The sequence below is a fragment of the Rhodnius prolixus genome, unplaced genomic scaffold, assembly GCF_049639745.1.
Source record: "Rhodnius prolixus isolate KJV_2025 unplaced genomic scaffold, Rpr scaffold_9, whole genome shotgun sequence".
NCBI classification, from domain to species: Eukaryota; Metazoa; Arthropoda; class Insecta; order Hemiptera; family Reduviidae; genus Rhodnius; species Rhodnius prolixus.
This window is the reverse complement of record NW_027411604.1, coordinates 12396572-12410045: the sequence shown is the minus strand read 5'-3', so window position 1 is coordinate 12410045 and position 13474 is coordinate 12396572. Positions and strand designations below refer to the sequence as shown.

The 13474-nt window shown below is 32.4% G+C and overlaps 1 protein-coding gene and 1 long non-coding RNA gene across 8 annotated transcripts in view; one reads left to right on the top strand and one right to left on the bottom strand.

The window, feature by feature from the left end:
- The window catches only part of LOC141454369 (cubilin-like), a 74240-nt gene that overhangs the window by 17537 nt on the left and 43229 nt on the right, over positions 1 to 13474 (bottom strand). For 6 of the 7 annotated variants that reach the window (XR_012458676.1, XM_074128506.1, XM_074128508.1 and 3 more), the window contains 13 exons: positions 13247 to 13425; positions 12783 to 12917; positions 11429 to 11649; positions 11181 to 11356; positions 8260 to 8508; positions 7848 to 7997; positions 6139 to 6332; positions 5087 to 5255; positions 3418 to 3627; positions 2219 to 2313; positions 1807 to 1998; positions 1505 to 1724; positions 146 to 330 (listed from right to left, as the gene is read on the bottom strand). Coding sequence is in view for 6 of the 7 variants with exons in the window: in XM_074128506.1 (XP_073984607.1) it covers positions 146 to 330; positions 1505 to 1724; positions 1807 to 1998; positions 2219 to 2313; positions 3418 to 3627; positions 5087 to 5255; positions 6139 to 6332; positions 7848 to 7997; positions 8260 to 8508; positions 11181 to 11356; positions 11429 to 11649; positions 12783 to 12917; positions 13247 to 13425 (2375 nt within the window). In the remaining variant the exon portion in view is untranslated. The remainder of the gene's footprint in view (positions 1 to 145; positions 331 to 1504; positions 1725 to 1806; positions 1999 to 2218; positions 2314 to 3417; positions 3628 to 5086; positions 5256 to 6138; positions 6333 to 7847; positions 7998 to 8259; positions 8509 to 11180; positions 11357 to 11428; positions 11650 to 12782; positions 12918 to 13246; positions 13426 to 13474) is intronic. The other variant, XM_074128507.1, reaches the window with a different exon arrangement.
- LOC141454379 (uncharacterized) lies at positions 8503 to 12840 on the top strand. Its single transcript, XR_012458679.1, has 2 exons — positions 8503 to 10380; positions 11487 to 12840. It is a non-coding gene; the product is annotated as an uncharacterized lncRNA (long non-coding RNA).

Here is a 13474-nt window from a genome sequence, read left to right as displayed (position 1 = left end):
ACACCATACAAACATTTTTAATTTTTACCCTAGCTCAGTTGTTAGAACAAACAGCTTTAGATGATCATGTGAAAGGCTTAATTAATTGTCGTTTATTGTAAAAGAGAGGAAAAAAAAAACACTTAAAAATAATTAATCAAATTACTTCGAGGTAATCGTTTGTACAGTTAACACTTTCTTCAATAAAAAACCGTCCTGAAAAAATAAGCCCAATATGGAATCCAGTATCCACTCTTATTTCCCAATCACATTCCAAATCATTTACATAAGCTGAAGGGTAGTTTAATGATATAATTTCTCCACCATCTCCATGTAAAATCCCTCCACATCCTACAATAAAGAAACCATTGATTATAAACTAGAAAAAATGAATGCTTGAACATTTTGAATAGTTGGACTTGGGTCCATTTCTTTCGGTGAATTGTGTTAAGAACAAATTTCAGAAACAAAGAGTATTTTTTTTAACTGTTTACAAAAAATGAAGTGCACATTTATTAGACTTTTTCTTATTTATATATTGTGAGTTATAATTCCTTTGAACATTGTCAACTGAAAGTTGTTCATAAACTTTTTTTTATATATATACCTACTCCTCGATTTGTAGGTGAAGATCTTCATTGTATCGAAAATATAATCATATTTTCTGAATATAATATAATTAATATTCTGCGAAAACTTAATATCCGAAATTGGACATGACTACAATTTTTTACATATATTACATAAATCAAGGTGATAAAAAAATTGCTAATATCTTCTAAGCTTAAATGATTTGTCATCGGCTCCGATAGCCAGGCAGCCATGTAACCACAGAATTCCCATATTGCCAGCTCAAAGTTGGTTTCGGAAATCCTCAGAATACTAAATGAATTGAGCAGAGAAAATAAAATTTCTCTAGTATGGGTGATGGGGCATGTCGGCGCGGAAGGTAATGAGATGATCCAGGACCTGGCGAATCAAGGCATCAAAATTCCCTTCATGGGACCTGTACTCTTTTGTGAGGTTGGTGATAGTAATTTCCGTGAGCAGTTGAAGAAATCTAAAGGGATCTGCACAGGTATGCTCTCGACCAGCCTTCCTGGTCTAAGACAAATGAAGATCTGCCAGCGGAATTATAACGGAAATCTTGAAGGGCACTTGAAGAAGTTGTATCTATATGTAATAGCCACTCCAATTCTGTGGAAAACGAGAAATCTCCAATAACCTCTTAACTGAAGGCAATGCCACTACGACACTTCAGAAACTACCAGGAGCCAGAGGAGGACATATTCTCTTTGAAACCCTCTGAATTCTGGAATTTTTCGAAATTTGGGACTGGAAGGAGTGGTGTAGAAATTTTCCTAACACCAGTAAGAGGGCACTTAGATCTCTAAAGGTTGCAGAGCGTGATCATACCTCGAAAAAATATATTTACAATTTTGACTATATTTTACATTGTTTCCTATCAATCTGTTGAAGTTTGGGGAAAGGACGAAAATATTAAATTATAAACAATAAAAATTACCTTCTTGCAAAGGAGTTAGTGAGATATTAAATCCCTTGGATTGTAACTGTTCATTGCTGTGAAATGAAAACCAAAGTTTGTTTGAATTACTTATTATATCAGGAAGTGGAATATTTCCACAATATTTTCCAATTAGAGGCGCACGAGCGCTGTCGCCATTGTAAATTGCTAGATAATCATTGTCGCAATCGGTTTCTAAATCGAAACTATTAAAAGATACCTTAAAAAAATGAAGATATTATTTTCATTATTTGTAAAAAAATCCAATAAATAATATTTAATAACATTGATAATATTTTTACTTTGATAATACTTTCTTCGTCAAAGGTGACTAACCAAACGCAATCAAGATTTGATGCATAAGGTTGTGGATACTGTGGGCTGACAAAGTATTCTGCTTTAGAATCTAACACTCCTCCACATTGATTCACTTTATAAATGAATTTAAATTCAACATAATCGTAACTAGTACCCAATTTTGACGTTTTCATAGCCTAGAACATGATCATATCAATTAAATAACTACAATTCTTATACAGAAGTTAATGTATCACAAGATAATTTTAGCTTCTGAAAAGCAAAACGCAATTTCAGAAATGTATATTACGTATATATACAAATTATTTCAATATTTTCCACTATATTATAGAAACCAAAAAATAGAAAAAATTTTTGCTCACCGCACTCTATTTAAATGATTATCTTGCTACTTACATCTATTACTACAACAGGATGCGGTGAGGAAATTATGTAAGGTTTATTAGTCTCAGTTCTTGAGCAAAACTCGCCAACTAAATTAGTTCTCGATCCTGTAAAGTCGGTTTATAAGTCAAATTACTTTATAAAATCCTTTATTGTCACTAATTTCTAGTTATTTTTTCTTGACTTATTACTTAAATAACTGTCGGACACTATGTTACTATGTTATTACTTCACTATGTTTCCCGAGTCGCTTGTATACATTCCAGGACCCAGGTATGAAAAATAGTAGTTAATTTTGAGTCATTAATCATAGAGGACCCAACCAAACCATTAACCACCTTCTCAATATTTATTTCACTACCAAGTTAAAAAAAGAAGAAAAAACTAATTAATGAATTAGTTAACTCGCATCCATTCTGCAAGGCTAATAAAAATAATCTGTAAAACGAAATAAAACCAATGTTTTGTTAACAAACTTAATTAACTTTTAACTTAAGGATTATGGTGAACCATAATCTTTTCAGCTACTCCACTGATAGTTGACCATACTTTTTTTTACTTATTAAGTCACTTATATTTTCAAAACTCTTTTTTAGACGACTCAGAAATCAAAGCATCGCAAATTTTACTAACGTTATTATGCAAAATTTCAACGCGTTCCATTTCTCTAATGACAGCAAGGTCCTTCCTTGACCATAAATAGTATAGTGATCCCATATCTAATAAATTATATATAAAAAATATGAATTGAAAGAGGCAGAAAAAATTGTACAACAAAGATGAAATTCAATATTGTTGATTAATTGCTCAAGACCTTGATTCATTTGCTGCGGTCAGGGTACCGATTTATTTATTTCCTCATCCTAGGATGATTCCTTCTCTTGGGGCCTCGTTCGCGAAATTCTGACGAACATCCCTGTGCAAACTTCAACCTCGTAACGCGAGTGAGAACTAATAGGAATTGCACTAGTTAGTTCCTTCAGGAGAAGTCATCTTTTACTGTTATGTAGGGGTGAAAATGTGTACTTTCTTTCTTTTCTCTGTCTTAAACTATTAAGTCTTTTATAAGAAACTGTTACAAAATTATTTTTGTGATAAAGTAACTATCAAATCACCAAGGAAGCTGAGATCCCTTATGTTATACAATTAATTAAAACACTTCCAAGAATAATAAAGATATTCCCCTCTGATGAGATAAATATTAACCATACCATCTCTAACGACGATGGAGTGCTTGGCGAAAGAGCAATCTTCATGTATATTTATCCCAGACGAAACGTTAGCCGTTATGAGTAAAGAAAACGTTGATTGAGTGTTCAACTTATTTATATATTCCCACTGACAAAATATCGAAACTTCTGTAAGAAACATCTCTGTAAGATATACAGTACCATTCGTATCGGTCAAATCGCCGCCACATACTACAAAAAAAAAAGAAAAAAGTAAAGTTAAAAGAAAAAATGCACTAATTAATTAAATAGAAAAATGAAAGGTTGAAAATATTGCTGGTTTTCCGTATTAGCCAGCATGTTTTTTTTTTTTTTTTAAATACCTGACCAATTTCGTACTACCACTCATCATCACGGACAGCTTAATCTGTTGGATATACGAGATTCGACATCAACTGTGTTACCTTCTCACTTGCTGACTATGCGAGGAAGGTTATTTAATGTGTGTCACATTTAAAGTGTTAAATGGATTGTGAAACATTTTTGTAAAAATAGTAAAATAAAATTAATGAAATTAGTGTTTAAGCATTCTGCATGTTTTTCATGGGTTATATTTTAGAATTGTGAAGTTGGAGTAGTATTTCATATGAGAAAACACTGAATTATACTTTGTTCGTTTATACCAGGAATTATTATTGTTTATTTAAATTTGATAAATATGTGATTAAAATCCTAAAAAGAAAATTTTTTATAGCAAAGAACTTGCAACATGCTCATATATGTACATTCGTATATGCTTTTTTTATAGTAAGTTTAATCTATTTTGCTGAGTTAGTAAGAGCGGATGTTTTTTTTATATCTGTCTTTGACTTTTCTCTTGCTCTGGCCATTAAAGGTATAATCACAATTTAAAAAACTAGTTTCTGAATACGTTGCGGGCCACAAGGATTGTTTGTACCGGTATACGTACGTATCCTCTATCCCATTTTTTTGGTGTCCTGATCGCGGTTTCTCGAAAAGAATATATAGTTTGCCAATCTCGTTTCCGATGTAAGTAAAAATGGCAAATATGATGAATGAGTTATTGTTTTGGGCAATGTTTGTTTATACTTAGTAATATCAATTGTTGAGAGAGTTAGATTCTTAGTTAAGATTTTTGAGCTTGTGCGAATGGTGTTAAGTCCTCAACCAAGTTGATCGGTGCAAGAGATATGATTTTTACCCTTTGTTTCGTTTTCTAAGTAGTCTCTTCTAGTAAGTGTGATATCCCGGAAGTTGAGAGTTTTGCTATATCCGTGCGTGAAAGTTTTGCTGCTGTGAAGGCTGTTAAAGTAAGTCAATAATTTCCAAATATGTACTCCTTATTTGAGTAATAAGACGTTTACATAAAATGGTGTACTCTAAACATAAGAACCCTTAAGCATATATTAGGTTTCATTAATTCTATTTCACTATTTTTAAAAAAATGTTATAAGATTAATTTACATTTTTCGAATGACAACATGCACACCATGTAATATTCTCACTCAGTCAACCAGTAAGTTAGAATGAGGCGGAAACAGTTGAGGTCGCATCGTGTATTACACCAAACTGATTATTTATCCTCTGATGATGGGTGAATGTCCAAAACCAGTCTGACATTAAAAAAAACATTCCACGACATTTAAAATCAGCAATAGAAAATGAATCATTAAAACGTATTGTTGCTTACTGGCAGGATTGTGGCTCGAATACTTCGCTGAGAATCCTCGATGATTATTGATATTTCTCAGAAAATAAGTGACTACCATAAAATTGCTAGTGGATTCAATAAATGTTCCTGGTTCTTTGTAGCCGTGCCATGTAGCTATTCGAGTTCTGAATGATTTATCATTGTAAAACTATAATTAAAAAATAAAATAAATCAATAAATAATGTAGTTCAGGACAGAAATAGTTACTTTATCTTCATATTAGTTTGTCCTGAAAATAGAAACATTCTGATACCTAAAATAAAAATTCAAATATCAATTAATTAAAAAGCTCTAACCAATTTTTTCACATACCATTTTTTATTTTTAGTTTGTTTTGATCAGCAAATCGAAAGAACTCCCTCGATGGACACTCTTAATAGACGGTATTCAGAATATGTTAAAATTTCAACATTAACTCTCGCATGCCTTCGTGGAACAAAATTCTTTACTGCCGATAGAAAGAGGAAAGAATTTTTGCAAGTGGGGATAAATTGTAAATAGTAAATTCAATGAAAAAACTTCACTTGAAAGCCCCTTAACCCAACTTAAGAACTGTTCTAAAACGAACTTTCCTAGAACAATGATTGAATTCAAATTTGGAGTTAAAAACAATCCTAGAAACCATTTTCGGGAAATTTAAAAAGTGAAAATCCATTCATTAAAGCGGCCTTTAGAGTTGAGGAATTTTCTTCACTTATAAAACGTTTAAAAACTTTTTAAAATATTTAAATGCATGACCAAAAAAAAAAAATCCATTTAATGATGCTGGGTGTGACATGTTTAAAAGTTCGCGCTTTAAATACCTGCCGAGACTGCCTACAGCAATGGCCAGCCTACCTCAGATTAAAATTAGCCAAGTCCAAAATCACAAAAAACAGAATGACACGGATTGAGCCTCCATAGTATCTTTCGATTCAGCAGCCACTTTTAAATAAACTGAATTATAAATATGAAATGCATACTTACTGGTTGCTTGTAAAATTATACATTGTTTAGTGATAAAACTCTTTCATATAGGTTTATCAACTTACCGTGATAATTTGTGGGCCAAGTCTGGTAATATTACTTAGTAAATTTGTTTCCATATCTAAATCAGTTACGGTAAAAGTTACACGTTTTCCTTTAGGCACGTTAATTTTCCAGATGCAATGAACCTTTTTTCTTGAATATGGATAACCTGGCGACTGAATCTCGCCTTCAGGTGCGTTTAGTGATTCGCTGCAACCTAAAATTAAAGAATTGAATTTCAATTGTTGATCACGCATTGTTGGACAAGGAATAAAGTTCAGATGTTTCAGTTACTTCAATCATTCTTACCTTAAAATAAAAAATAATGACCCAATAAGGAAAGTTAATGTTTAGCTCAAAGAAATGAAACTTGCTCTACTCAAACGCTCGATCCTTGACGTCACTATCAGGGCTCAACTACACTATTGATAGCATCACCAAGACGCAATTCGCTTTGTTTTCAGATAATAAAATCAATAACTGGAGGCATTGCGAAAACGCCAGTCAGTCTTTTAAAAGATTAATCTAGGACTAATGAATCTTAAAAATATCATTCTATTAAAAGGGCTTTCAATAACGATTAACAAAAATACCATCCAAGTTAAAGAGCCATAACTAACTAGTAATATGAGAATAGGGCTTACTTTGGCATCTAACATGGCGTAAAACGAATTTTAGGAAGGTGCAAGGTTTAAGGAAGACAATATGCGTATGCTACTAGGTAAAATGTCATTATATGGTAGTCTTCGATGATGTGTCATAAAGGTAGCATGCTTAGCGCTAAAATCAGCTTGTTAGCAGAAAATAGAATGGAATAGTGGAAAGGATAATGAGATCGTCAAGCTTGACGGAATTGCTATTGAAACAGATGTTGTTGATATTCGTAGCGTAACATGTGCCTAGGGAATTCCAAAGCCAGAATAATTCGCACAAAATGAGCTTAAAGATATCTACCGAAGCAAGAAAACGGAAGTATCAAAAGATTAACGGTTAAACTCTAATATATAATATAGCAACAACAGTACGATATGAAATAAACAATACACACGTACTAGTTTGTAGAATGTGCAAATATTAGAAGAGCGAAAAATAGGGATACATTTGATTTGTTACCAACTGAGTCATATGCGGCAACATCTCTCAATGAAGGGGCTTTGCTAAGAACACCACTACGTTGCATATTTCAATGCAGTGTGAGGAAACTCTGAACTTTCTAATTTTCACAATCTCTTTCTTTAATTTTTGTTTCTTTTAATTTTGCTAAAAAAAAAGGTGAACAGTGGAAGGCAAACGATTTATTGTTACGTTTTGGCATTTTTGTTGATAATTTGTACCACTTCCACATGGCTGATCAAAATAAACATTTTATTTATACAAATGTCATAAATTTCCTGAAGTTATCTGTTTTTTTCTGATTCCAAATACACTTCGGTCATCGAAATGTTTCCTGCTTCGGCTAATCAAATCTTTTATCAAAACAGTAGCTCTCGATATCACAATCTAAACTCGAGAAAATGCAAGTCAGCCGGATGCCACATTATATTTAAATTACAGGACCACAAAAAAACCAGATATTTTCTTTTTATTTGATCGGCTTAACAAAAATCCTCATTTTTCATTATATATACCCCTTAACACCGTATTAATTGGACAATCTGCATTTACTGATAAAAAACAGTAATTTATTTACAAAGCGTAACTTTACAAATAATAAAATTAATAAAATACTTACTCGCTCGTGATATTTCTGATGTGAAAGTTATTAAAAACTTTCTATCAGAAGAAAATCTTGGCTGAAGGGATTTAAATTTTATTTGCACAATGTTACTATCACTTTCCCATTCTAATGAATCATTTTGGCCGCAAAATACCTTAGAATTATCTAAAATTTAGTAAGCACATGTACAGAAAACGTTTTTAAAATTGTGAAGTACAATCACTTTTTATTTAATAAGTCGCTGAATCCTAGGAAAGTTTTAAAATTAACTATGAACAGTTAAAACTATCTTAGGACCCTCTCAGCTCATAAAAGAATAAATAAAGTTAACTTTTTTGATCTTACACCATAATTTTCTGTCAACATTACTTCTAAAAGGAAAAATAAATATAGTTAAGTTTTTAAAAAAGCAGAATTTTATACTTACTAATGGAATAATTGTCACGATACACATCTGTTATAGTCAATGTATCTTCTATATTATCATCACAAGGATCTTTATAATGTTTCAGAGCGGTACCACCCAAATTAAATTTATCAAAGCGTAATTTGAAATGCAAACGATCATCCGTAGTTAGGCGCCAAATACAAGTTAAATTTCCGTCATAACTTTCTGGATATCCAGGAGATGATATTTCATAAGTAAGATAAGTAAACACATTCCCACCACATTTAGCTGCAAAAAAGTTGAATATTCCATAATAAATAATGTACTTCAAACAAAAGCATGTATTTTAGATCGATTTATTTGGCTAATCTGCGAAGGTGATAAAATGAGGTGCACTGAAAGTGAGGGGGGACAGTGTGACGGCCCGTGTAACCAGTGGTGCCTGCATATTGGATATTACAAAATTAGAAGAAAAGTGAAGATGTGTTACTACGGTGCTTAACTCTCAGCTTTAGTCAGGTCAGCAGTGAATATGGCCAGGCAGAATCCGTTAAGTAGAGTGCAGCAAATATTCGAAGTAAGTAAAAACAAGAAATCACTTGCAAATGAGTAAAAATGAAACACAATACTCAAAAAGTTATCAGCTTACGCCAGGATATTATTGAATTGATGGGAAAATTTTCAAATATTCAATGAATTCAATTTTCAAATGTTCAAAGAACTCTGACAGCCAAAATTAGTCTATAAAATTTGTTTGCACAGCGTCTGTTCAGTTTGTTGAAGAAGCTAATCAATAAACGTTCATTGAGGAAGAATTGACATGAATTGAAGCAGAGCCCAATAAAGTAAAGGATAAATAAGTGGTGATTGCTCAAGTGGCTGACGCAGAAGCCCTAATGCTAAAGAAATTAGTGTGAGGAAATAGAAGTTCTCAATGGATCTAGAAAAAAAAAATAAATAAATAATTCAGAATGTACTTGGATGGTAAGAATTGTTCCACTTCTCGCAATTGATCTTTGACGTGATCAAGTTTTACTTGAAGCGAACAGCTCTACTTAATGTAAATATCTAGATAGGACAATTTTATAGTTTATATAAAGAACTGAAAATTGATTAGGGTGCGAGTCATTAACTGGGAAAGATAATTATACTGCTCACAATAAGCTGGTTATTTTCAAATTAAGAGGCCAATTATTTAAGCTAAATTATAACCTCAGCAGATCTGGCTCCTGTTATACATGTGCTCTTTGTAATTCAGGTGTAATAGAAAATATAGTCAATTTCTTAGGTATGTGTCCCGTACTCCATGAATTTAGAATCAGATAGCTAGGAGAAAATTATTTACTTATGAAGGGGTTATTAATAATTTAAATAGTGATTACGGATGGGATAATTTGTATGAATATACCAGGAGAGCCAGGAATTACAGAATGTATTCAATTCAATTTTTAATGTATTTAATTTTTTCATTTTAAAATTTTAAGTTTGTGAGAGTCAACTTCGGACGGACTACGGTCTATGAAGAAGTATTTTTTGTTTCGTGTATACATCTAAAGTTATTGTTATGTTTAAAAATAAACACATTATTATTACTATTATTATAATTATTATTATTATAGTGGAGAGCTTGAAGCCAATAGTGGAAAGGTAGCTTCGGTAAAAACAATGATCTGAAGAAGGAACTGGACGAGGATGAAGAACAAATAAGAATAACTTTCGTAAAGATGCCTGACACGGCAGGAAGAGGACAGAAGAGCTAATTTAAAAAAGAAGACGAAAACTGAAAAATATTTGAGTGAATGTGAGATGGTCTAAAATAGTAAATGGTGAGGAATCAAAGCGTTTCCGCAACGAATAACTAAATGTGGGACTTAAACATATGGAAGTTTAAAAGCTGGTTATTGCTAAAAGTTACAACCTGTTGATAAGAAATTGTTTCATAACAACCACTCTACAATAAAATCAAGTGACTACATTGTTTTCTTGCCTGTAACCGAAAAATAGTCGTAGATGGAAGGAGCTGCTACATAATGTAAATTTGAACTTTGGACTGCCAGACAATGTGCTATTTACAGCCAAGATTCCAAAATAAAAATAAAAAAATTCATTCTCTACCGTACGTTCGGCCTGGCTAGTGCCTGCTTATGTTATCTATCGTCAGTGAGTTTTATCTTTTTATTAGTATTTTGTATCTAGCATAAATTTTCCTATTGGTATGAACTTTTCCTTAAGTAAAGGTATTTTGTTGTTGGTTTATTAAGCACAAGAAAGAATTTTATTTTACTCCCTATCGCCCCGGGTGATTGTCTCCAGGACCCTCCCTTCTCTCGCCAGTGAGCAATCCCGCCAAGGTCCGTCCACGACACCTAGTAAATGGTAGTTGGACGTTAAGCCCCGCCTGAAGAAATAGGCGATTACTTTACTTTACTATCCCGCCAGGGGCACCCTTAAGGGTATTTTTCTTTTGAGGCTGTTTAGGGATCTCGTATCAGATAGCGTTATAAATTTTTATAACCTATACGAAAATTTTACTATAAATAAGAGAACTTTTTTAGCATGTAGAGTTAAGATTCATAAATCTGAACTCTCCAATTTGCGAAGTTTGTTGTTTACATATGTTTTACCATCAGAAAGTGAAAACTGGCAAGCAACAATTGACCTTTTTGACCTTTTCTAGAAGCCGTGGTTTCTAAAAAAAGTAACATCTTCAAACATTCTGGACATACACAAAACTCATTTTAAATTGTAAGCATTGTGCAAATTATTGCACGGGTTTCATTCGCAAAATTCAAACCATCTTTTTTGAGTTGTTTAATTCTATTTTTTTTTAACAGCCATACCAGCAATCTACAATGCTATTCATGGGGGATTTTAATTCTAAAAAACACCAAATTCCTCGAAGCAAAGCAATATTGATCTCTTCAATTACTCTTTAAAAATATAAACATAAATAATCTTACCCAGAGATATGTTAGCCTTAAATCCGTCTCTAGGATCATTTACATCCGTGAAATATTTGACATAAAGAGAGTTGCCTTCTGTAATAAGATAATTTGGCGATATGTTGCAAAATCTACCAATTAGATGTCCTATTTCTGTATTTCCTTCTCGTAATTCCAAATATTCTTTTTCACATCTTAAATGATAATCAGAGATATTTTAAGGAAATTTTCAATTTATAAACTAACAAAATTATAAAAATACTTACCCAACAGAATAGGTGATGTCAAATCTTCCTAAAATATTGAAATGAATTGTTTCACCAGCAGGTGCTATTATTGTCCAAATGCATTGGATATGAGCTGGAGGTACGTTTGGATAATTTGGAGAATGAATAATAGCTGACTGAATATTTTTTGACAAAACAATGTTTCCTCCGCAACTAATCGAATGGGCTTCATACTCCAACTCGAACTCTGCATAATGCTGCTGATTTATAATACATGTTAATTTTACTAAAACTTAAACAAGTAATTATAAATTAATGCAGAATTGAGGAAGGAAATCTCAATTAGGACAATGCTTTTAATATTGTCCTAAAAAAATATTTTTAATTAATTGCAAATAAATATTGCTTAATCATACTTATGCTACCAATGAGCAATGAATTCGCTGTTTTATCATTAAAAAACGTGCGATTGAGTGGTATTCGGATGTGTCAAGGACCCGTTTGGGGACTGGAGTTTTTAGGCCAAGTACCAGAAACTAGGAGCTTTCGACGGAAATCATGCTTAAAATGAATTTTTTTAAACTTTTACAGAAATATTCTGAATAAATATGACGTCATCACATCTATTACTCAAGCCTCTATTAACACGTTAATTCACGTATTATCCATTGAATTAGTCCGGAAATGATGCGCCACGGTAGCCGAGCTGCTAGAGGCCCACGTAGATAAGATGTAATGTGGTACTGGGTTCTATTGCGAATATTCCTTGTATTTTATTTAATTGTGTAAAAATAATTTTGTAGTAAAGTATGTTTGCTATTCGCAAGAATGCACGAAATTTAGTAGATGAACTTAAAACCCGCGTGAAAATATTGACACTAAATTACATTATTATTATTGTGGATATGCCTAAACTCAATAGCAGGAAAAATAAAGTCACCTTATGCCAGGATAAGCTGAAATACTTGGAAACGAAGTAGCGAACATCTCCACTCAACCGACCGAGCAGGCGCTGTATCCCCTGCAGTCTTAATTTTTTTTTTCGCAAAGACTCTACAGGAAGCTCAGAATGGAGGAGGAAGTCAACTCAACTATTCTCTGGAAGAACTTCCAAAGACAGACAAGAACAGATCTGTCTGGCCAAGGAAAGAAACCCTTGTCTGCCGCGCTCTAAGAATAAATTATGCTGTATTTTTTAAAAATATTTTTTAAAGCTTTTGCAAAGGCGGAAGAACCTCCAAAACATTTAAACGCTAAGGCATCAATTGAAAAAAATTGGAAGCCTGGTTAGTTATGACAGCTAAAGGAGGATATACCACCCATCTGCAGGATTAAATGTCTCATTTACAGGTGTCGTCTAATCAGAAGAGTTTGAAATTACTTAATTAAATACCTGAACCATCCAATGTGTAGATTGAAAGAGAATAAATAGCTTATTACTATGTGTATTAGGAATGTCTTTTAAATCTTCACCACAATACTTTCCAGCTCCTAAATATGGTGAATCACTTGTGCCTCCATCTCTCAACTGAACAAAAAACAAAAAATTGTTTAAAACTTGAGTTCTCTAAAATCTTTACTATTGGGCCTACTTATTATCTCTTGACTATTATGTTCTACATTGTCTCCAGAAATAATATGTTAATTAAACACAAAACACGCTCATTTAAAAAAAAAACAGAACTTTTTTTTTAGACATTCTGTTGAAAAAAGAGATTATATTCGCCTAAAATTCCGGATAAAACACTAAAAAAGTTAAGATAACATATTTGTTTAATTTCGTCGCAATGCCACCATACAACTCAATAGTTAACATAGAAGCATTAAATTATTAAAATTTATATCCAACTCACTAACCATGAGATATTGATACCCGCATGTAGTTCCTTCTGTATCTTTAGGTAATTTTAATTTGTTAAACTTGAGTTTTATAGTTTGTCCTGGTTTTACAGTTACATTCCATTGGCAAGTACCTCTTACATATACTGGTGGGCTCTTAATTATTCCATTCGGACCACTCATACTTCCACCACAAACTAAGATAGAAGAAAATAAATAAATGAGTAAATATAACACAACAATTAA